General features: G+C 39.3%; 2 protein-coding genes across 2 annotated transcripts in view; one reads left to right on the plus strand and one right to left on the minus strand.

The window, feature by feature from the left end:
- Nucleotides 1-5,441, plus strand: part of NECAB1 (N-terminal EF-hand calcium binding protein 1) — a 57,483-nt gene extending 52,042 nt beyond the window's left edge. The window contains 3 exon segments of the mRNA XM_074145938.1: nt 1,638-1,715; nt 2,768-2,859; nt 5,413-5,441. Of these exon segments, the coding sequence (XP_074002039.1) occupies nt 1,638-1,715; nt 2,768-2,859; nt 5,413-5,441 (199 nt within the window).
- A 3,130-nt stretch (nt 5,442-8,571) lies between these two features.
- C3H8orf88 (chromosome 3 C8orf88 homolog) lies at nt 8,572-17,426 on the minus strand. Its single transcript, XM_074145820.1, has 5 exons — nt 17,348-17,426; nt 16,454-16,524; nt 13,734-13,818; nt 10,321-10,427; nt 8,572-8,610 (listed from the first exon to the last, which is right to left on the minus strand). Exons 1-5 carry the CDS (start codon nt 17,424-17,426, stop codon nt 8,572-8,574), a joined length of 381 nt encoding a protein of 126 aa, XP_074001921.1.
- Nucleotides 17,427-22,994: the final 5,568 nt, after the last annotated feature.

Consider the following 22,994-nt stretch of genomic DNA (forward strand, 5'->3'; position numbering starts at 1 on the left):
AAAATCTTCTCTTTAGGCTGTCATTCCCATAAAGAATGGGAAAAATTAAAATGCAAAATTTTCAATAAAACAGTGTATTTCTGCTTTGGTCCTTTTAGAATGAAATCATTAGATCTGGGTTAAAAATAAGTTTTAGTGACTCACAACTGTATTGAATTTCTTAATTTAACATACTTGAGAAAGTTACTGCCATACACACTACAGACTATCATGAAATAAATACTTTTATAATGTTTACCAAATACAGGATCTTCCTATATCTTCAAAGGCTGCCTACCACATCCCTAATTTATGAGCCTTGTTGCTATGAGATCATCACACTTAATGGTGATCGTATCAGTAGTGTTCACACAGACCAGTAAATATAAGTTAAGCCAGAAGAGGAAAAGCACGGCCTTTTTGCAGTGGTTCACTTGTAAAGGCAGACTGACGAGGAAAATAAAATTCTCTTGTGGGCCGAGAGCTGGAAAAAAAACAAAGAGAAGCTCCCCAGCCCCCTTCCAAAACCAAACATCCAGCCAAACATTGTAGTGACTTTAAACATGTCAGGGTGGAGAGCTTACGTGACTTCAGAATGCAATTTAACAAATGATGGCAAAAAATTACTTTCTTTCCAAAGTTTACAGACATTTGGTAAGTCTGTAATGCCACCTACCGGTTGTTTTTCACTGCAGTTGTTTATGACTGATGTTTTTTCCAGCAGTTCTTGGTATTTTTGCTATTTTACAATGTACGTTTGCATACAGCTAGAAAAAAACCATAAATCATATGAAATTTCTTATTACAGCATGAAATATAATCCGAGACCAGTTTGCAAGCACATCAGTAGTAAGAGCAGCAATTTCACACTTGGATACTCAGAGAAATACATCTATATATTTTTTGTGCTATACATCTAAACAGCAATTTGAGTACCCAAATGCCTAAGTACCCTACATGCTAGAAAGCCATTATGCTCAGAATAATAAGTGGGATGACTCTGTGTAGAGGATCAGCAGATATTCTGTGGGTCATTTTTCACCCATGATAAATTGTTAGCTGAATGACTTAAGGAGACAAGTAAATAATACCAAAAGGTATTTTTTTTAAAGCATATCTGCAGCAGACATCATCCTGTCTGTCTTTATACTCCATTGCTATTTGCTTCCAAAGCACGTAAACTCTATACCACTTCGACACATCTCTCCTACAAAAGGATGACTTCTCACAGTGTAATTCTTCAAGGAATCAGCACAAGGTACTCTACAAACTTGAACTGTTCTCTATGTGCAATATGTTGTATTACCTGATTTTCCCTGAACTACAGTAGTTTGATTAGTTTTCTGTATTACTGATTAGCATTTCAGATATATTACGCTATTGGAGCAATATGAAAAATTAGTTTCTCAAGAGTCAAGATAAAATATTAATAAATAAAAAGCCATGAAGATATCCCATGAGTTAAAAAAAAAAGCTCAGATAATTCACAGTATACTTCCCCAAATCACTTATTTGTTAAATTTATTATTTGGGGCTTTTGTTTGTTTTTCCAAAAATCACTGCATTTGGTTCATACTCATACGCAATTTGGAATAAGATGTGTGTGTCCAGTTACTTTGTCATGGTTGATTAAATTAGTTCTATCCTATAATTCTTAGTGTTTCCATACAGAAGCTTCCAGGTGATTCCCGCTTCATTGTTTATGAGTTCTGGGAGAACAGCAATGCCTGGAATAGGTAATTTTGGGTGTGGGGGGGGTTGTTTTGGGGGTTTTTTTGTCCTACAGAAAGTTTTGAAGGTTAGAGAGCAGTTGAGTAAAAGGACTGAATAACTGAATACAAATTACTTTAAATAGTGCTAATCCATCTCTTGCTAAATATCTAACAGTTAACACCTCAGAACAATACTTCAATTGCTAAAGAATAAAACATACTGAAAGATGTAAATAAAAATGTCAGAAAGACACAGCTGGTTCAAACAGAACAGAAAATGTCCGAAAGCGAGCAGAGAAAGGTATGGCATCGGATGTACGGTAGCTGATCAGAGACAAAAGAACAGGGAAGCAGCAATATTACCACAGTTCAACGATGGCAGTGAGAGAAATGAATGAGGCGGGAGGTGCGCCATCCAGCAACGCACTCGAGCTTGCCAGCAGTCCTGGGGAGCTCTCCCGAAGCTTCCCAAATCCACATCACAAAACCCCATCCTACAGATTCCCAGAATGTCTGGTTTGGGCCCAAAATAGAAGTTATAGTGATTAAAAGTCCTACCAGCCGAGTTCTAGCCTGCAGCAGGCAGAGGGCTGAGAAATTGAGTAGAGATAAAAAGATTTTCCTCAATTCCTTTTACTATTTAAAAAAGCCCAAACAAAACCCACAATCCTAAATCTGTAGACAGAAACCATTCTGAAGGAAGACAGAGAAGTCTCTTGAAGCTGAGTTTCTTTCGTTTTAAACAAAGCCCCAGTTCAGAGTTTACTTCCAGAAAGACTCGAGAACACCGGTAACACGTCAACACACTTGGAACAAGAACTGCTGTACTGGGTCACAACCAAGAGATGAGCATCAGGGTACCAGTTAAGCAATGCAGAAGAAAAAGTGTATTTAAAATAACATGCAAGAACTTCACAGCTTATCTGCTCTTCTCTCCCATTATCATCATTTAGAAGTTTTGAAGCACAAAATCTCTGTTACGGCACTAATTGTAAAATTTCTGATGCTCATAAAAATGTTTAGCCCCTTTAAAAAACTTGATTCTTCTTTTCTTTTTTTTTTTTAAAACTATTTAGCCACCTTCAAATGAATTACAGCAAGACATTCCAAAGAAGTAACGTGGACTTCTTGGAAACTCCAGAGCTCATCACAACAATGCTAGTCCCAGGTAAATACCAATTTTTTACGTTCTTTTTTGTTTAGTCCATGTGAAGAGTTCTGCTGTATTAGTGTGTTCCATATGTAGGACCACTGCAAAATATCGCCCTTAGCTTTTCTTTGGGAAAGTATGATAGAGAAAGGGACTCCAAATGTTTTTATTTCAAGCACAGAAATGTAAAGTGCATCAGCAAGAATAAAACCCACAATGCTTTATCTTATATGGTGGAAAGTTATGCTAGCATACACTATTTAAGAAAATATCTGCAATAAACAAAAAAATAAAAATACTATTTGTGATTAGTAAAATACACCCGGTTTAAGATTTTCAGGCAAAAAATAGCAGGTTAATGAAGACTTCAATTTAATCATATTTACATTGACTGACACAAGTCTTAATTACTAATTATTTCTAGTTATTAACCAATGTATTGTACATACTTCCAGCTATGTTAAAATGGATAAAAAACAAACTACTTTGAAAATGCAAGGTGTTAATGATTCCAAATTACTATTTGTAATACAAACCGATGAGCATGCAACATCTTCTTTGTCAGAGAAATTATAGTTAAAGGAGACAGTGCAGGATGAAGCAAAGCAAGCATCAGTCCCATATTTTCAGAGAGAGGACAGCAAAATTTTTATCTTGGGCAACACAAATCTATTACAATGAAACCCTATTTTCCCCTATGTCTGAGTGGAGACTAAATTTAAAATAATAAAACCCCATCTATTAGGAAAAAAATAATTACATAGTCCTATACCTGGTGTTTCTCCTTAAAAGGAACCAGCCAAGAGGTTTTCAGACCTCATGAGCCTGATCTGAAAACACAATTATATGCCAGGGATTCCTGCAGTATCAAGAGATTGCACTTAATGAACCAAGAATCCCTTCCAATCTTGTATCTTACTGGGTAAATTGCTGGATTTAATACAAACTTGGCTGTAGGAAACAATGTGGCCTTTTTCCAAACTTCTTTGTGCCCAAGAGCTAGGCTGGGTATGACCCAGGAGTGTTCACAGCTGAAGTACAATTAACATACAATGAAATGTAAACATCATTTATAAATGCCTAAATATAGAAGTGTCTGAAACTGGATTCAAAGCGCTCATTAAAGCATCAACTCTTGCCTGCTAAGAAGGATTTCAGTCTGCAGCACTCTACCCTGGCAGACAGTTGCCATGGAAACAGCATTTCTCACTGGGGGGGAGAAGGGGGGGGCAACGGGTAGTAATTCATTCAGAGGTATTTTTACAATTTTACAGATTATCTATTATTTAGAAATCTGTGCAGACACTTGAACTTTCGTTTCATGTCAAGTACTTTGTGCATTTGACCTGTACAAATCATATTTGTATGTGAAAGAGAGAAAATGTTCATGAAATAAAAAAATGATGGCTGCAGTGCCACCAGTCTACTTCATGGAAGAATTTTAGACACCATAAAGTGATACCACTGTAAAATCAGGAAAAAAACCCCAACCTCTCTGCAACTAGCACATAGGTAGGGCTCTGTTTTAAAAACAAATTTACCCTAGCTCAGACACATCTGCAGTTTTTTTTTTACACATCTGGTTAACTGAGAACTGAAACAACTGTAAACTGTAACGTGAATCTGATTCAAAGATCACAACCCAAGAGTCCTCACTCAGCTGATTAATTAAAGTTAATAAGGATACACTTACCGAGCTAAGAATGATTCAGGAAGACATGGGATTTCAAGACTGTTGGATCCAGTATTATCCTAAAGCAAACACATTTACTATCAGTTAATAGGAACCAAAACTTATTATAATCACTTGCTCACCTGTTATCCCACCAAATCCCTTCTGGGCAATCTACCAGGGTGGCATCAATCACTCAGTTCATCCTCAGTGAATGCCTCATCTTTACATAAGATCCGGACCTGAGGACAATAGAGAACCTATTGGTGAAGAAAACAAAAGCAAAGGGAAAAGCACTGAACACTTATGACACTGTAGTCCATGAAATAAACTCTTAAACTGGCATTTTTTTTGGCCAAAATTAATTAATCCACTGATGTGTCAGGGACTAGTAGGACAAATTAAGGTAGGATTCTTAAGTATCTTCTCAACATTCTTCTTCAAGAATAACATTTGGCAGAAAAATGCCATAAATGGACGGATTTGTGGACGTGTTTACAGAAGCAAGCTGTGCTAAGGAATTTAATCCCCAAATTGTGTAGTGCAAAACCTCCCGAGCCTAGAACACCCCTCCGCTAAGGGGCCTTGGCATCTCAGATACAGTCACGATTGACACGTTAATGCCTCCTTGGTTGTTACCAACAAGAGATATAAATTCTTGTGCTAAAGCTACCCCACCACCACCACCAGTTATATTCAGCTCTCCTAGTATTTTAAGTATTCTTCCCCTGCCTGGAGAGGTCTCATCCTTGAAAGCATGCAGTTTTCAAATAAAGTAGTATTACCTTCATATATAAATGAATGTTTCTTTATATGTTATAGATATTTTATCTAGGATTTTTACAAGAAGTAGAGAATTTACATTAAGAAATGAGTAAATAAATTCTCCTCTCTTTCAGCATCGTGGTGGGTCCTCAATAACAACTAGAAGCTGTGGTTCCAAGTGATGTTAAAGTCGCATTGTCTTTCATTACAACAACATTCCTACAGCAGAGTACAGGTGTGCCTGGGTTAAGAATTGATGATGTGATACTGTTTGTTATCGTAGATGTGGTATTTTCCATTTTAAAATATGGAAACCTGCACATTTATTACCTTCTCTTCTTCAGTGAAACAATGCATTCTAAAAGCTGAAATAAGACAACTACGCTGAACTGTTTATTGTTGTATATTCAGTCCAAACTGTCACATAAAAGTGCATCTTGACTGGTATGACTAAATATTTGTGAAAAGTTTTAGTCTTATGTTAATAAACAATTGTTACTTAATGCTGCTGTTTTCTCCTTTTACAGAAGAAACAGGTATGAACATGAACACGTGTTTTCATAAATATCTCAGGCTTCAGGGGACATTTTTTTGTGTCAATACAGAACTTCACTCATACAGAAAATTTTCTGCCCACGACAAGGCAGTGCCATTGTCCCTTTACAGCCTACCCTTCACAGCCTTGTCCCTTCACAGCCCCTACCCTCGCAAGAGGAAACACAGACTTAACATTTCACAACCAATTTTCTTTGAACCCTACATCCTAAACACTTGGAAAATATTTTAATTTTCAGCTCACTGAAAACTCCTTAGAGAAATCACTACTAGAGCATAAATAGTCAAAAACCTGCAAGTAGAAACACCTTCTTCCCTAAAAAGTCTTGCTGTTGTCCCCTGCATCTGAGTGGTAGCTTTGTCCGCCAGCCCAGGAATGAAAGACAAGTGACTATGGTAACCTCACACCTCCATGACAGGTTGACAAGCTCTACACGCTAAATGACCACTCTCCACTCATCTAGCCAGTCCGAAGTTACAAACCGTACCCAAAAAGTAACTTGAAAGTCATATTCAATTAAAAAATCTTCACTGTAGGATTTCTCTATTTTTATTTCAACTCAACCAGCGCATTACTGTATGTAATTACAAGTGGGGACTTTAGCTTACAAACGAGCAATGAATTACCTATAGGTTGTGTGTCATTTATGCCAGCCCCATGCAGCTGCTGCAGATACCCTACATGCCTCAGATGACACCAGGTGCCTACCTTTGGGCAACTGAATCAACCCCCTCAATTGGAGCTCAGGTTCTCTAAGCAAAGGTGGATGTCAGAAAGTGGTACCTACACACCTAAATTGAGGTCTCCATGTTAGAGACAAATTTCACTTTTAAATCAGCTAAAGTGAACGCTTTCAATGCTGAAGTCCAAAGCTTTCCATATTGACGTGATCCAATTACACATCTGTTCACCTTAAAAAGGCACCCAGACACATATACTACAGTCACAAATGACAGATCAGCGAAAAGTTTAAAGGTTTCTTGTCTTTAGCAAAGTAAAACTACTCACATTCCTAAAGATCTGGCTGGCTTTTTTCTTAAGACAAGATGTCAGTCTGGTGTATAGCATGTTTTCTTTTGTCACTACTGGTCTACCGAGGAAGGAAACACAGTGACATGTGACACTGCTACAGGGTAAATACTTAAGGGAAAACTGACACACTACAGTAAGGCTTAAGAAATTTTTCCTTTTCACTGAATAAAGTATATTAAAATTATTCTTAAGATAACCTGCTTTAGAATTTCATGTCAATTAGGTGGTGGAAGGGGGAGAAATTTCTAGTAGGTCGTATGTCCATCTAACAGTTATTCCCCTTTGTGTATTTACTAGTAAAAAGCTACTTTGTTGAATCATACACAAGAACAAGTTTTAGAAGTTTCACTTAAAGAGTTTTGAGACCTACACACAGAAACTGCCTTCAACACGTAACGGGGAAAAAAAAAAAAAGAAAATCTACAGGACTCACTCGAAAAAATTCCCAGTGCTTACAAAACCAGCAAAAAAATATTTCAATTCTTTGTAACATTACTTGGAAACAACATGGAAATAGAATACACTTGGAAGCCTAGTTTAATTGCCCAACTACTGCTAAACATAAAAGAAACTGCATTCAAACAAGTTCAGTTGCATAGTTCAGGGAAAGAAATTTACTGTCTATCAAATGCAACTTGTAAGTTTTCTGCACCATTGCGATTACTATTCAACACATTTTCCTTTAGCTTCCATTATCATTTGTGACAGAGGTTTAAAAACTGCCTTCAGGCCTTCAGTTCCCAAATGACATCATCGCAGGGCTGAATATAGGTTTTGAAGGTAACAATATTCATACAAAATAACTACTATTGATGCTTGTCAACCAAAGGATACATTCAGGAAATATTCAAACTACTGCTTTCCACTTCACTATTAAATACTATTCTAATTTACGAAAAAAAGTTATAGAATTAACCATGTATTGGTACACACATTTACTTAGATGTGATTAAAATGTGTCTTGTTCCTCAATTTTGCCCGTTCCATACACATTTCTAAGTCAAAAACACTGGACAATTATTTACAAAGAACTTCAAGGACTGGAATGCGGAGACAGTTCTCCTGTTCTGATCCATGATGAGAGAAGACTTCCCATTTTAGTGAAACTGTTAGTTACAAGAGACTTTATCCTTAAAATACAGTATGTACCCACAAAATATTAAGGAATCTCTTGTGTCAAGATGGAGATTTCAAATGAAGAAAGGAAGCAAGTGAAGGTTTGGTTGTTTGAGTTGTGGGTTGGTGGGGTTTTTTTTGGGGGGGGGAACAGGGGGCAGATATAAGCTAGAGAAGTACATACCCTAGACCATCTGAGAATTGACACAGCCGGTTTTTGTTGTTCCACTATTAATGCTAAGGAAAAAAGGTGAGAGCAAGCAAAAAAAAAAAACAGTCAAGTATTGGCTCAGAATTTATGGTCAAACTATATGGCTATATAACACAAACAATTCAAGGACAAAATTCTGTCACAGCAAAATGTAAAATTATTTATTTTCACTGTAATTGTATTACCATCTCAGGCATTACAAATTAAAGGTTTGACTTTTAAAGCATTGAGGCAATTGCTGGAAGAAACAGGCATTTCCATAAGTTTCGTAGGGTCCTACTTCCATCTGTAGGCACCCAAGTAACTTCAAAAATCATAAAGATCTAGATCAAAAGGTAGCTCCTTCATTGATGGATTTGTCATCTTCCAAACAACCTGTCATTTCTTGCATATGTCAATAAAAGGGTTGCTCTTTTCCTGTAAGACAAACAAACCCTCAAATTACTTCAGTTGTAAGAGATCATTGAAAACAAGTTTTCATGGGTCTGCTTTTAACTCTTTTCTACTCCACGTACATTTAACAATTTGATTTTTTTTTTTAATTAATGCAAACAGTTCTACATTCATTAATCAGAGAGACTTAATGTGAAGTCTTCCCAGCAGACTTTCTCAACACGGTAACATCAGTTCAGTTCAAATGCTGAGCTATGTATAGGTAGGCCTGATCCCCACATCTCAAAAAACCCAGGCACCTTTCGGGACAAACGCAACCCACAGCCCACTGACTATAACAGCATCTCCCTTGTACACGTCACTCTAGGAAGCTTTCTCCATAGGAAAACACAGCTTTCATTCATAGATGGGCATATGCTTCTTCAGTGACTTCAAAAATTGAGAACTAGGGAAGTCTTAAGATGGGCAAGAACCACCCAAATCCTCAACTGAGCGGCAAACTGTTGACAACCACCTGCTCCTAAATGCAAGCTCACTGACATATTGTAGGACTGCCTGTTCCTCATTAGGAATTTATTTGGAGGCCTCCTCCTGCCCCTTATAAGCACCATTCATTTAATTTACTCACGCATCTCATTGATCCCTCTGGTTTCTATGAAGAAAAATGGTGACATGGGATCAGTCAACACACTGGAATTTTCCCATGTAACTACAAATGTGCTGCATGAAGGAAACTAAAGTGCAGGGGAAAGAGGATGGATAATGGACCAACTGAACATCACTTACTGTTCAGTGTTTAAGCAAATTACGTGGTTTTGCACCCTCCATTGAAAACAAGTCCTGAATGAATCAGGATACAAACATTCTACTATAATTTCCGTTACTGTTCTACCAAAAGAGTACTGTCGTTAGATGACCTGTTATCAGGATGCCACAAGCAAAACTGCAAAGAAATTCACCTCAGCACGCACTTTTGAGATCTCAGGAACAGCAATATCCAGATAATTTCTCACTATCGTATCAGCTCTGCTACAGGTTGTCCTTAAAATTAGATTATATCTCTCCCACCCTTCTAGAAACCATAACGGCTCTGCGGAAGATTTGTGATTTATTTTTTCTTTTTAACTAATGGGAATATTCATTAAGATCTGATGGAAGAGACACAGCTTTCACAGCCTCCCCAAACCAGTTGTATTTTCACTGTGACGGGGAAGCACTGCAACAGGCTGTGCAATCTCTCTACAAAGTGGTTGTTAAGTCTCTGCCTGTGGAGATACTCAAACCTTGACTGGACACAATCCTGGGCAACCTGCTCCAGCTGACTCTGCTTGAGCAGGGGGGTTGGACTAAGTGATCTCAAGAGGTCCCTTCCAAACTAAATGATTCTGGGAAAATTTATTAAAAGCGACCAAAAGCATGCTTACAAAAGAAAAAAAACACCAAAAAAAAAAAAAAAAAACCAGCCAACTTTAAATTTGGAAACATGCCTGATCTTCTTGAAAACAAAAATAAACCATTTTCCTTTGTATGGTACTTGCCATGGTTAAGATGCCAAATACCGACTGGGGGAGTTATGTACAAAAGTAACAGAGCCAAGCTGCACAATCTGTCTTTCGAAGGTTTTATCCATTTGGCAGGCTAGTCTGAAGAAAAATGTTTCCTATCACATGGGTTGTCAAAACCTCCATGACTGTTTTTATAACTTCACTTAATACGAAAAATGCTTTTACTTACTGGCTTTTCAAGTACAACTGGGTGATCAGGAAGAAACTCTGGCTTCTTCTGAGAGAGAGAAACACTTGAAAGTTTCAGAAGGAAATCTCTGCTGTATTTGATCCTTTCTGTGAATATACAAAATTAAGTTCAACATTGTTGTTTAAGGCATTAAGGTTGGGAATTCAGAGAACTGAACTGGTTTCTTAGAGAAGGGTGGAAATACTGTATGTGGAATATAAAAATCAATATTAAAACCAGCAGTAATTTCAGTCTGACCTTGCATGAGGACAAGTTGTAGTAAATTACAGAGCATTTCACTTTAAATCTATCAAATTGACTTAATAAATATGGAGGGCTATTCCAAGCTAATAAGGGTTGGTTGTTTTAATACAAAAGAACACAAAAAGGTGAATCCAACAGTATAGTACTGCAGACAGTATTATACTATATCTTGCTCTAATTAACAGAAACACCTCAAACTGATCTTGAAGCCCTAGAAGAAAATCTGTCTATAACTCACACCAAAGTGGCACACATTTCAACGGGACAGATAACAAAACTGAGTGTCTCTTCTCTTGGAGCTATTAAGTTGATGTTTTTCAACAGCTAAAAGTAATGATGAGATCTGCTGCATGAAACTGGCAGAGAGATTAATACCAATTAAATAGTTTTGAGGGTTTTACACTGAATCAACAAGAGTCAGGGGCTTTGCTTAGAATGTGCATGTTATTATTTGAGTTTGTAGCACTATCTCTACTCTAGCATAGCCTCAGATATAATATGCCTACCCATGTCTGTATTTTAAGCTGATATTCTCAAACAAGAGCAGAAACAGGAGGAAAGGAATAAAGAAAAGGGACAAACTTTATCTCTGGTCCTTGGTGACAAAGAATTTTATTCCTTTAGGAATAATGGGCATCTTGTAAGACTGTTATACAGTCACTTGATTGACTACAGTTTTTGCTTCTCAGGCTGTTGACAAGAGAGGCCACGAAGTCAATGATGAAAGGGATTTTTTTCCGCCTTTGACCACAAGTGACTGGAATAACTGCTGAACTTATGTGAGGGCATGAGGATAACTTTTAAAAGAATTGTTTAAAGAACGTGAGCATACTTGAAAACTTACAGCTTGCTTTTTTTCCCCCCTCTTGTTTAAAAACATATGAAGAAGAGAACTTCTGTAAGCCCTTTGACACAGTCCCCCACAACATCCTTCTTCCTAAACTGGCATCAAAAGAAGGGTGGGCAGCAGGTTGAGGGAGGTGATTCTGCCTCTCCACTCCGCTCTGGTGAGACCCCACCTGGAGTTCTGCGTCCAGCTCTGGAGCCCTCAGCACATGGACCTGTTGGATTGAGTCCAGAGGAGGGCCACAAAAACGATCAGAGGGCTGGAGCACCTCTCCTGTGAGGATGGGCTGAGAGAGTTGGGATTATTCAGCCTGGAGAAGCAAAGGCTCTGCGGAGATCTTATAGCAGCCTTCCAGTACTTAAAGGGCGTTTGTAAGAAAAATGGGAACAAAATTTTTAACAGGGCCTATTGTGATAGGACAAGGGGTAATGGTTTTAAACTAGAAAAGGGTAGATTCAGACTAGATATAAGCAAGAAATTTTTTATGATGAGTGGTGAAACACTGGAACAGGTTGCCCAGAGACATGGTAGATGCCCCATCCCTGGAAACATTCAAGATCAGGTTGGACAGGGCTTTGAGCAACCTGATCCAGTTGAAGACATCCCTGTTCTTGCAGAGGGGTTGGGCTAGATGACCTTTATAGGTCCCTTCCAATCCAAACTAGCCTACGATTCTAAGAGAAAGAAAGTGACTGAGAGCAGTAAAAAGCACTTAAGAACTTTAGAGACAGGTAATTGAGGGCATATTACCACTGAACAGATATCAAATGGAAATTAGTATCTAGAACTTCATTTACATGGTGTGGAGATAAAAACGGAGTTCCAGTGGAAATTTCACAGTGTGATGCAAGAGACAAAGAAGGGAAAAAAAAAAAAAGTCTTATTTACAGGCAGTAGCTGAACAACATGACCTCTAAAGTTGTGTTATTCTGAGGGAAGGCATTACAACAGTCATCAAACAAACAAAAGCCCTTTGAAAACAAGTGCTGGAAAAAGTCTGGCATTATGGACAAATGCGGAGTAGAGCCAGGAAGGCATCACAGAGCAATTAACCACTAAACAAGGTCCAAAGTGATGGTGTATACAAGAGACCAGGATCTGATAAGAAGGCATTGAAAATCTTGTAGAACACAATAACCTCTACACACCACAAGCAGAATCAACGAGACTGGATCAGACATCAGAAAACCACCACCAAACAGACAGAACTTGATAAGCCTGACAACAAACTAGATCCAAAGAACGGAAGATTATTCTATTTACCAAGATCAAGAATCAAAGAAATGAACCTGTGCCTAAAAGGGGATACACGGAAGACTTACTTTTAAGTCAGTAACACACAACAGCGTAGAATTACTACTAAAGAACCTGGGTGATGGTAACCTCAGACTGAGGAAAAATAGGAAAGGCTCAATGAAAATTGAAGGAATTCTTTCAGTTCTTGAGTACTAAGAGCAACAGAACAAACCAAGTCTCCAGAGATTACTTAAGGATTGGAGATTACCAATGGAGATTTGAGATGTCCAATTAAAGGAAGACATTAACAGAAAAAATTGTCTCAATGAACTGATGACTTAATCTTGATCACCATCACAGTTCCTGTGACACGCTTAAGAATGAAGAATCAGGCAGGAAGCAGCGCAGAGGAGGACTGTGAGAATACGTTTGGAATCTGAGATTATCCCTTAATGAAATAAAGAGTAGAAGTTCGGCTTGTTTAAACTTCCAAACCATGACAAAAATACTATTATGCTTTATGAGTACTGCGTGACAGATATACGGAAAGAAAAGCATAAGGAGCAAACCTTAAGGACAGTGTTGACACAGGAACAAACTGTCCAGGACTAATCATAAAAGAAATCAAGAGATTTCTAAACATCAGAAAATTAGTATTTCAGAAGAACTGTAGTAAGAGTAGGAAAAGAAAGCCAAACTACTGAATTGTTAAATTGGTTGCACGCAATTATCTTAAAGATAGTATGCTATGACTGCAACAGGCTGAAGGATGCAACTCAAACCTGTACTTCTACACACAGAAGCAATTTATAGAAAACCAGGATTTTGTGTGAAGAATTTTTTTTTATGCTCAGGGCTTGTTTTTACTTGTTTTGTTGGTGTTCTTTTTGATTGGCTGGGGTTTTTTTAAAACAAAAACAAAACACAGGACAGGTACCCCCTTATATGCAAGCAAGTCAGTTAAGGGCCAAGCTGTACCCTTTCTCTAGAGTGTTATGTGAAAACCAGGAAGGTTTCATATGTCAGAAAATACAATTCTGACACAGATCTCCATGCAGTATTTTACCTTTTTTTGCTTCTGATTCATGTTGCTTTGGTTGACAGGGCATCACAGTTTGAGTTAAAATCTTCACTTCAGTCATTTCAGATAACTAAAATAGGGAGGAAAGAGTTAAACATTTTCTGATATAGTTGACAAAATTAAGTTATGAAGCTTGTTTCCTTCAACCATATTAAAACAAGGACGTATGTTTCTGGGTTTCTTCATTAAAAATAACAGTTGTAGCACAGTTTCAGTAATCAATTTTGCTTTCACCAGTCACTAAGATTTTGGCCAATTAATATTTTCTGCGCATGAAGAAAACTGCATTCTGTTCAATTTTTCTACTCCTTGCAACTGAATCACCATCTTCTTTAGAATTTAAGAACAGTGTGAAACGAAACACTCTTGCACCAATTAAACTGTAGTCAGAACTGTAGCTATTTATAACAGTTATAGAATCATAGAAGTTGATGCATCTCTAACTTGAAAGATGAAGTCCTACAAAATAACTGCAGAAAACTGTAAGTAGGATATACTGGTAACGTAAAATGCCTGAGAAGTTTAATTTGAACCTGTAGAATGCTTGTTACTCTATTACATACTGTAAAAGAATAGTTCAACGACCTACAAAACAGTATAGGTAAGCACATTTGAGACAGCAAATTTTTTAGACCTAATTTTACAGTGCTATTCCTAGTTTTGAAAACGAACATAATTATCTCCTCCCTTTCTCTCATCTCACCCAGAACACAGCCAGAAGATGCTACACTGGGGAACAATAAAAGCAGGAAGGACTTTCGTTAAGACCAAAAGAGAAACTTGGATTCTCTCACTTAGCAAAAGGTTTCCTAAGTATCAAGACCCAACATCTACAGTATAACGCCGAGTTCCTTCCAGCTGCCACAACCTTGAAGTGAGTGTTTTGGAAAGTAGGAAAGAAGTTTATCCTCAACAATTTGTCTTGGCTCCCAAACGGCTCCACAGGTTTGGCTGAGGAATTTTAATCTCATTCTGAAACAGATTTGGGGCACGGGGGCAGGAAGAACTGAAAGTTTTGGGAAGCATTTGTCAAAAGCGGAAGAGATCCTATTTTCTAGACAGAGACATCGGTTAATACTTTGTACTGCAACTGCACCACCAGCTTTCATGGTGTGCTAAGACAAATTGTGAAATGCTAAAATATTTCCAGTACATTACTCATCCTGCCTGCACTTCCATTTTCTGTGGCTGAAGTGTAGTTACCTTTTTCTGATTTGCCTAAAACTTCTGTGAGAAAAATATCTGAAAAATCTAGGGATGTCAGACTGAAGTTAACAGAGAGCCATACTTCTAATTCTAACCGCTATGTGATGTTCAACTAGTCTTCACAAGTCTTAGCTATTCAAAAGCTTTCTCCAAGTACAAAAAAGGATTTAACACATTCTCAAATCACAAGAAAAAAGACAAGCATAATAAAGCAGAGTTTAAAGCCATGTGCCAGACAATGTCACCACAATATTTTTACATTTCTTCTGCACCATCTCCCATCACATCATCTTGCCAACTGCTTAATATCAAAAGTTCTACTATGCCTGGGTTTTGGTCCAAAACTTAACATTTGAGTATCACCACTCACAATACTCTTAAACATGTTCCTATCTGAAATCCATCTACAGAGAATGGAATCCATCTATAAAGAATATCCCTAGATCAGGGCATGTATTTCTGAAGCTCAATATAATTTTCAAATGATAGTTAAGAAGTAGTAAATTAAAACTGATACTGACTGATGGAGACTTTTCAAGCCTCTCTCTCTACCTTAAATAGAACTGAGGTAGTGGACTCAACACTCTCCAGATCCTCTGAAAATTCTTTGCATGCCATGAAGGAATAAAAATTATTCTTTGCTTTAAATTAGCCAGTTAAGGCACAGTGAGTATTCAGGCACTTTCACTCTGAACACCAGTTTGGCAAAAATTCCCTGGAATCAAGGCTAACATCTTCTTCAGTTCTTTCACTGCTTTAAGAACCTGGTTTGTCAGAGTTGGGCTTTTTGTTGTTGTTGGTCCCTTCCAACGCCTATCATTCTGTGATTCTGTGATTCAAATCATTATCAACAGAAAATCAAATTCAGACTATGAAACATCAAGAATTCCAGTTGGAACACTACAAACTGCATTTTGCAGCAAACAGCTACAACCAATTTCAAGTTTGAAAGACACGTTGTACCAAGTCTAAAAGCAAGTATTTTTGGCAATAAAGCACTAGAGTGCTTCTGGTTTTTTGAACGCTAAGGCCCATTTATTGCCCAGTCCAGCAGAGTCAATGGAACAGAACAGAATGCACTGGAAGTTCTTCTGTGAAGTTTGCTGCCTCAAATGAATTTGTGCATGTGCTAACAGAGAAAAAATTTCTAATGTTACTCTTTACACATAATAAGCAAAGACTGAATATGCGTACTTTAAAATAGCTGTCTTCAATTCAGTGAAGAGTAAAGAAATGCCACACAAACTTTCATAAGACTCTTAAGTCACTCAAAAGGTCTATTTTTCAGCTACTAGTGCATGCAAACATCAGGGAAAGGCATTTCTGAAACTCATACTTCTAACATTGCTGGTTTATAACATACAGATTCAAGGACACTCCTAGCTGGAAATACAGTTTACTTTTCACTTGGTAAAATAAGGGATCAGCTGACCTCCAATTTATAGCACTCTAGAACACACTCCATCAACTTTGTCATCTACTAATTACTCAATACTCACCCAGTCAACCTTACTCCGCAAACGTGCTTCAGAGTTGCTAGGTAATTCAGTCTGTAAGTTTAACGGGATGCCTGATGCTGGTGAAGATAAGAGAAAAAAATTAAGAAAAAATACTTTAAATAAACAGACTCCACATTTTATTTTGTGATACTTGACAAGAACATTACTGAAATTACAGAGATTATATGGGCATTTATTCACAACTTAAAAGCTCTAGCACCACAGTACCGTTTTTCCGTATCTTCCATTAATTTTAAACAAAGTAAAAATTTATCATGTCACTTAGCTTCTGTCCACATTATCACTGCTGTCAGTTTCTCTGGCCACCAAACATTTCTACCTTAACAGTAATAATAGCTGTAATACTGCAATATCTAGAAGGCATACAGAGATTTTTAAAAAAACAAAACCAACAACAACAAAATATACACACCTGACATAAATATTGCATGATTTTTTTTCTTGGGCTTTTTTGTTTGTTTTAAACTCATATGAATGCTAGACAAGAACGGTATGGTACAGTGTATTGTACTTGCAATAAAATCTAAACAATAATCTAATTGTTAAATTATGTGTTCAATAACAGGAGTCAACTAACTCGAGAAATCCAAATTTTATAAAGAAGCCTCATTCAGCTTTCTGAAGCAAGAATTTCAGATGTCAAGTTAGAAGAATAACACCAAAAAGTGTTCTGCATAAATCTAATCTATTTTAAATTCAGATTTTATCACAGAGATGCTGTAGCAAGAACAACACACAGCAAGATATTTATACATCACTGTAGTTTGTAAAAAGACATAAAAAAATCCAAGTCACTTTACACATCCTTGTTATTTCCTTAAAAGCAAATTCAAGCTTTGGCAGAGTGAACTGTATCTTAGCCATGCTACTCACCTTGTTTAGAAGGCAGATGACGCACAGGTCGTGCTGGCTGAAGGGATTTACCAATAAACTTTTTAGTTTCCTTTAACATTTCGAAGCATCACACTTTAAAAAAGCAGCAGAAATCAGTACAGAGCGTTGTTTCACAGTTTAGTGAGAAGAGCAGTCTGTTTACCACTCCTTAGTTGCATTTGACAAGACCATATACTATTTTTTAGTATCTGGGCAGGAAAAAGCAGAAAGGCCTAACACAGAAGTTTTCTTAGATGACAGAATATGCTGGATACAATTTGCATAAACAGAGAATTAGACTTCTCTCTCATTTCTCCTTCCAACTGAGCTACTTCTCAAAAAGACTTTTTTCCTATAAGTATGTATGTACACTTGGAGAAAGGAGATGGGGACATGTGAAGGTATTCTCTAAAAGTTAATTTAAATCAATGGGGTTTTAATTAGAATCATAGAAATATTTTGGCTGGAAAAGACCTTTAAGATCATCAAGTCCAACTGTTAACCTAGCACTGCCAAGTCCACCACTAAACTATGACCCTCAGCACTACATCTACACGTCTTTTAAATACCTCCAGGGATGGTGACTCAACCACTTCCCTGGGCAGCCTGTTCCAATCCCGGACAACCCTTTCAGTGAATAAATTTTTCCTAATATCCACTCTAAACCTCCCCTGGCACAGCATGAGGTCGTTTCCTCTTGTCCTATCGCTTGTTACTTGGAAGAAGAGACCAACCCCCACCTCTCTACAACCTCCTTTCAGGTAGTTGTAGAGAGCAATAAGGTCTCCCCTCAACCTCCTTTTCTCCAGGCTGAATAACCCCAGCTCCTTCAGGAGCTCTTCGTAAAACTTGTGCTCTACCCCCCTCACCAGCTTCGTTGCCCTTCTCTGAACACACTCCAGTATCTCAATGTCTTTCTTCTAGTGAGAGGCCCCTTTTGTATTCACAAAACTGAACACAGTATTCAAGGTGCGGCCTCACCAGTGCCCAGTACAGGGGGATGATCGCTTCCCTAGTCCTGCTGGCCACACTATTTCTAATACAAGCCAGGATGCTGTTGGCCTTATTGGCCACCTGGGCACACTGCTGCCTCATATCCAGCCGGCTGTTGACCAACACCCCCAGGTCCTTTTCTGCTGGGCAGCTCTCCAGCCACCCTTCCCCAAGCCTGTAGCACTGCATGGGGTCCTTGTGACCCAAGTGCAGGACCCAGCACTTGGCCTTGTTGAACCTCATTCCATTGGCCTCAGCCCATCGATCCAGCCTGTCCAGATCCCTCTGTAGAGCCTTCCTACCCTCAAGCAGACCAACACTCCCATCCAACTTGGTGTCATCTGCAAACTTACTGAGGGGGCACTCGATCCCCTCATCCAGATCATTGATAAAGATATTAAAGAGGACTGGCCCCAGTACTGAGCCCTGGGGGACACCACTTGCGACTGGCCACCAACTGGATTTTACTCCATTCACCACAACTCTCTGGGCTCAGCCATCCAGCCAGTTTTTTACCCAGAGAAGCATACATCCATCCAAGCCATGAGCAGCCAGTTTCTCCAGGAGAATGCTGTGGGAAACTGTGTCAAAGGCTTTACTAAAGTCCAGGTAGACAATATCCACAGCCTTCCCCTCATCCACTAAGTGGGTGACCTTGTCATAGAAGATCAGTTAGTCAAGTAGGACCTGCTTTTCATAAACCCATGCTGATTGGGCCTGATTGCCTGGCTGTCCTTCATGTGCCACATAATGGCACTCAAGATGATCCGTTCCACAACCTTTCCCAGCACTGAGGTCAAACTGACAGACCTGTAGTTCCCTGGATCCTCCTTCTGGCCCTTCTTGTAGATGGGCATCACATTTGCTAACCTCCAGTCAACCGGGACCTCCCCAGTTTGCCAGGACTGCTGGTAAATGATGGAAAGAGGCCCGGTGAGCACTTCTGCCAGCTTCCTCACTACCCTTGGGTGGATGCCATCCAGCCCGATAGACTTGTGTGAATCTATGCGGTATAGCAGGTCACTACCATTTCCCTTTGGATTATGGGGGTTTCATTCTGCTCCCCATCCCTGTCTTCCAGCTCAGGGGGCTGGGTACCCAGAGAACAACTGGCCTTGCTACTAAAGACTGAGGCAAAGAAGGCATCAAGTACCTCAGCCTTTTCTTCATCTTTGGTCACTGTCTGTCTCCCTGCATCTCACAGAGGATGGAAATTTTCCTCAGTCGTCCTTTTGTTGTTAATGTATTTATAGAAACATTTTTTATTGTCTTTTACAGCAGTAGTCAGATTAAGTTCTAGTTGGGCTTTGGCCCTTCTAATTACCTCTCCGCACAGCCTCACAAAATCTTTGTAGTCTTCTTGAGTGGCCTACCCCTTCTTCCATAGGCCATAAACTTTCCTTTTCATCAGAGAACTCTTTAGAGTCTGCTAGCTGCCTAGGACTTTCTTATATATATACATAAACTTGAAAAAAATTTTTTTAATATCTACTTTAGCTAAATTAATACAGTTTTGCATCTTCCCGCTCAGTTTATCTGCTATAGAAGCACAGATAACTGCTAAGGTGGTGCTGGGCTGACAAGTCTCCCCCTATAAGTAAACTAGCAGTCATAATATCTTAATGTGTAATATCTGTATCTGAATTCTTCTCCTTTCCGCCCCCATCTCCTTTGTCAACTGGGAGATTTCATGATTCGAAGGAACTTCAGCTTCTTCTAGAGAAAAAGAATAGCAGAAATATCAATACAATAATAATGGCACTGAAATTCCATTTTCTCTAGAAGACTTTACAAGACAAGGGAAGAATTGTTGTAACAAAAAAGATTCAAAAGAAACTGTTGTGGCATCAAGAGTTAAAACTACAGAGATTATTCAATTCCAGTATGGAACAGGAAAAGAGAATGTAGGCTATTTAAAATATGATCCAGTATCACTTCCCACTTTAATTGGTCTTTGCATTATAGAAAAAAATAATCTATTCACTACACAATAACACTTAACTTTTACTATGTTCAAAGTAACAGTTTTCCAGTCTGAATCCATTCAGGTGTAGAAACCAATTTTTAAATGGTTACTGCCTGAATTAGAATAGCTGAGCTAAAGCTAGGGAAAAAGTTCTGGTTTGGTTCCCCGGTTTTCCTACATTCTCAACTTAAAAAAAGAAAGATTTGAAACTTGTAGTCAAAAGCAACAATGAAAATTCCTGCAGATGAATGAACTGTGACTACTGACATAGATGATATATTTCATTTTATCCAGATTAGGAATGTTTGTTTAAATCATATTTCTACTACATACCAAATTTCCACATAAAGCAATGCAGTAATGACATTTACATCAGAAGATTTTTTTAAAAAGCAAGTTTTCCTCCATACTCTGATTGCAATTGATATGCACACACTTTCTAAAAACTGGAAAAACTGCTTAAGAGGCTGGCTAGCTTCTAGAATGTAGCACAACTGTATTTTTTAAAGCTTTCTCCTGTCAATGAAAGTAAGATGACTTGTGGGGACAGCAAGAAAACACATTCCCTCCCCCCCCCGCCCCAATTTCCACAAGGAGGATGTCTTAAGAAACCACACACTGCCAAGGAAAGCAAAACAGATGAGAATATGAGAGGAAGAGGCGAATTGGGCAGGGGTGAAATGAAGTACAGTGTTCTTACAACTCTATTTCCTCCTTTAAATTGAAGGAAGAAACTAGAGAAGATCTCAACAAGTTACCCACCCTAATCTTCTGGATTAATAGTGTTCTATCTGACTAATATCAAGAAAAGGGGAGAAAGAATAGCTTTAATAGCTGAGGAACAAACTGCTTCCAGGGCCCCTCCTGCACCCCAAGACCTATGAAGACCATATCGCCTCTCAGCAGTTACTCATTTGTCCCCTGCCCACCAAGCCCTCTGTAGCGTCAGGATTTCTGTATGATCCTTTTTTTTTTTTTGAGCATCTTAACAAGTTGGGACATTCACAGTAGACAGCTTACAAGGGCCCATCAAAAATGTTCTTTGGAAGACTCTTTCCTGGACATGCGAGAGATTTAACACGTTTTCTTTGAAAAATCCCCTGAGCCCAGTAGGCCCACGAGTAACCAGAAACTGACCATCTCGCCTTCCCCCAAGGAAGCACGGCCATTTCACTCAGAGCCCTCAAACGCCTACCACGACCCGCAAGAAAACCAAACCGCCTGACAGAAGCCGCCTCCCAGCGGCGCGGTACCTCAGCAGCCCGCGGCGGCCCTCCCCGGCCTCTCACCTCGCCGCTCGCTACCCCTCCCGCCCCACTGTGGGCCGAGGGATGCCGAGGGCCGCCCCAGCCCACCTCCAACCGCCTCCCAGGGCCGCTTCCCCAGCTGCCGGCAGCGCCTCTGCCCCCCGCACCCCGAACGGGCTCCGCGGCCCCGCTCTCCCTCAGCGCCGGGCGGGGCGGGGCAGGGCCGGCCTTCGCGCGGCGGCGCTAGCCTCAGCCGCGTGCCGAGGGCTGAGGGCCGTTTAACGGTCGTGCCGCCAAAGGGCAGGCCCTGCTGAGGCGGGAGGGGAAGGCGAGGTGGGGCGCTACCCCTCGCTCCTTCTCGTGTCGGGTCTGAGGGAGACTGGAAATAAAGGTGGGGTCGTTTGTAAAGTAAGCTTTAGCTGATTTCTTTTTCCACTTGCCTTCGAAGTTTTGCCGTTTCAGGTTGCTGAGTGCTTTGTGGTTATGGGGTGGGGTTTTTTTTTCTGCAAAGTGGTTTTTTTGTGTGTGTTTTTTAATTTTTTGGGTTTTTTAAATAAAGTGTATGTTACCTTACAGCAGCTAGTGCACCACCGGCATGGAAACGGCAGGAAACCCGGGGTCTGTGTGAGGGAGGGTCAGTATGGTTTGTGCTCTTACTCTGAGGCATCCTGAGGGGGATTTCTGATCTCGATTTCTGAGGAAATCACCCTGCGGGTGATTTTTGCCTATAATATCCGTAAAAAGTGCAATTTAGGACTTGGCTTGCACCTGGATGATTTATTGGCTGAACAAAAAGCACTTTTCTACTGTTCCTCCCTAACGTTGTTGCTTAATGAGATTTCCCCGCTCTTTCAAAAATTAAGTCCATTTATCCGTAGAACTACTCCTTCGTTCCACAAAATGTTGTCCTGTTTCGTCAACGCCTTACAGTGGAAATGAGGAGAAAATAAGTGACTTTTGAACACAGATGTGAGGTCTCCACAACTAGACTCATCCGGGAAGAAAAGGAAAATCCACAGGCCTGGGAAAGGCGCCAAGTGTGGTTTGTAAACCAGAAAACAGCCCTTGCCAACTCGCCCGGTTGCACCAACCAGTTACACAGGTATGACGGACCAGAGAGTATCCACTGGCTTTTCGCTTATGTAAGTCATGGTGTCCTGCGTGTTTTGGAAATATAAATGTATTTTTTCTTACAATGTGCAAGTGAAAATAACAGTGGATACGCCGTGCTAACTCCCAAAGGGGCAGACTAAAATTCCTTGATGTCAATTTGCTAGATTCCAGGTAGTCACCTACTATAGTACACAAAGTTAACGAAAAATCCTTTAACTGTTTTGGTTTGTTTTTGTTTGGTTGGTTGGTTTTTGTTGGTTTTGGTTTTGATGTTTTTTATTTGCTTGTTTGTTTTTTTTAATGTTTCATAGGACCTATGAACCCTGAC

Source organism: Numenius arquata, chromosome 3 (genome assembly GCF_964106895.1).
Source record: "Numenius arquata chromosome 3, bNumArq3.hap1.1, whole genome shotgun sequence".
Taxonomy (NCBI): Eukaryota; Metazoa; Chordata; class Aves; order Charadriiformes; family Scolopacidae; genus Numenius; species Numenius arquata.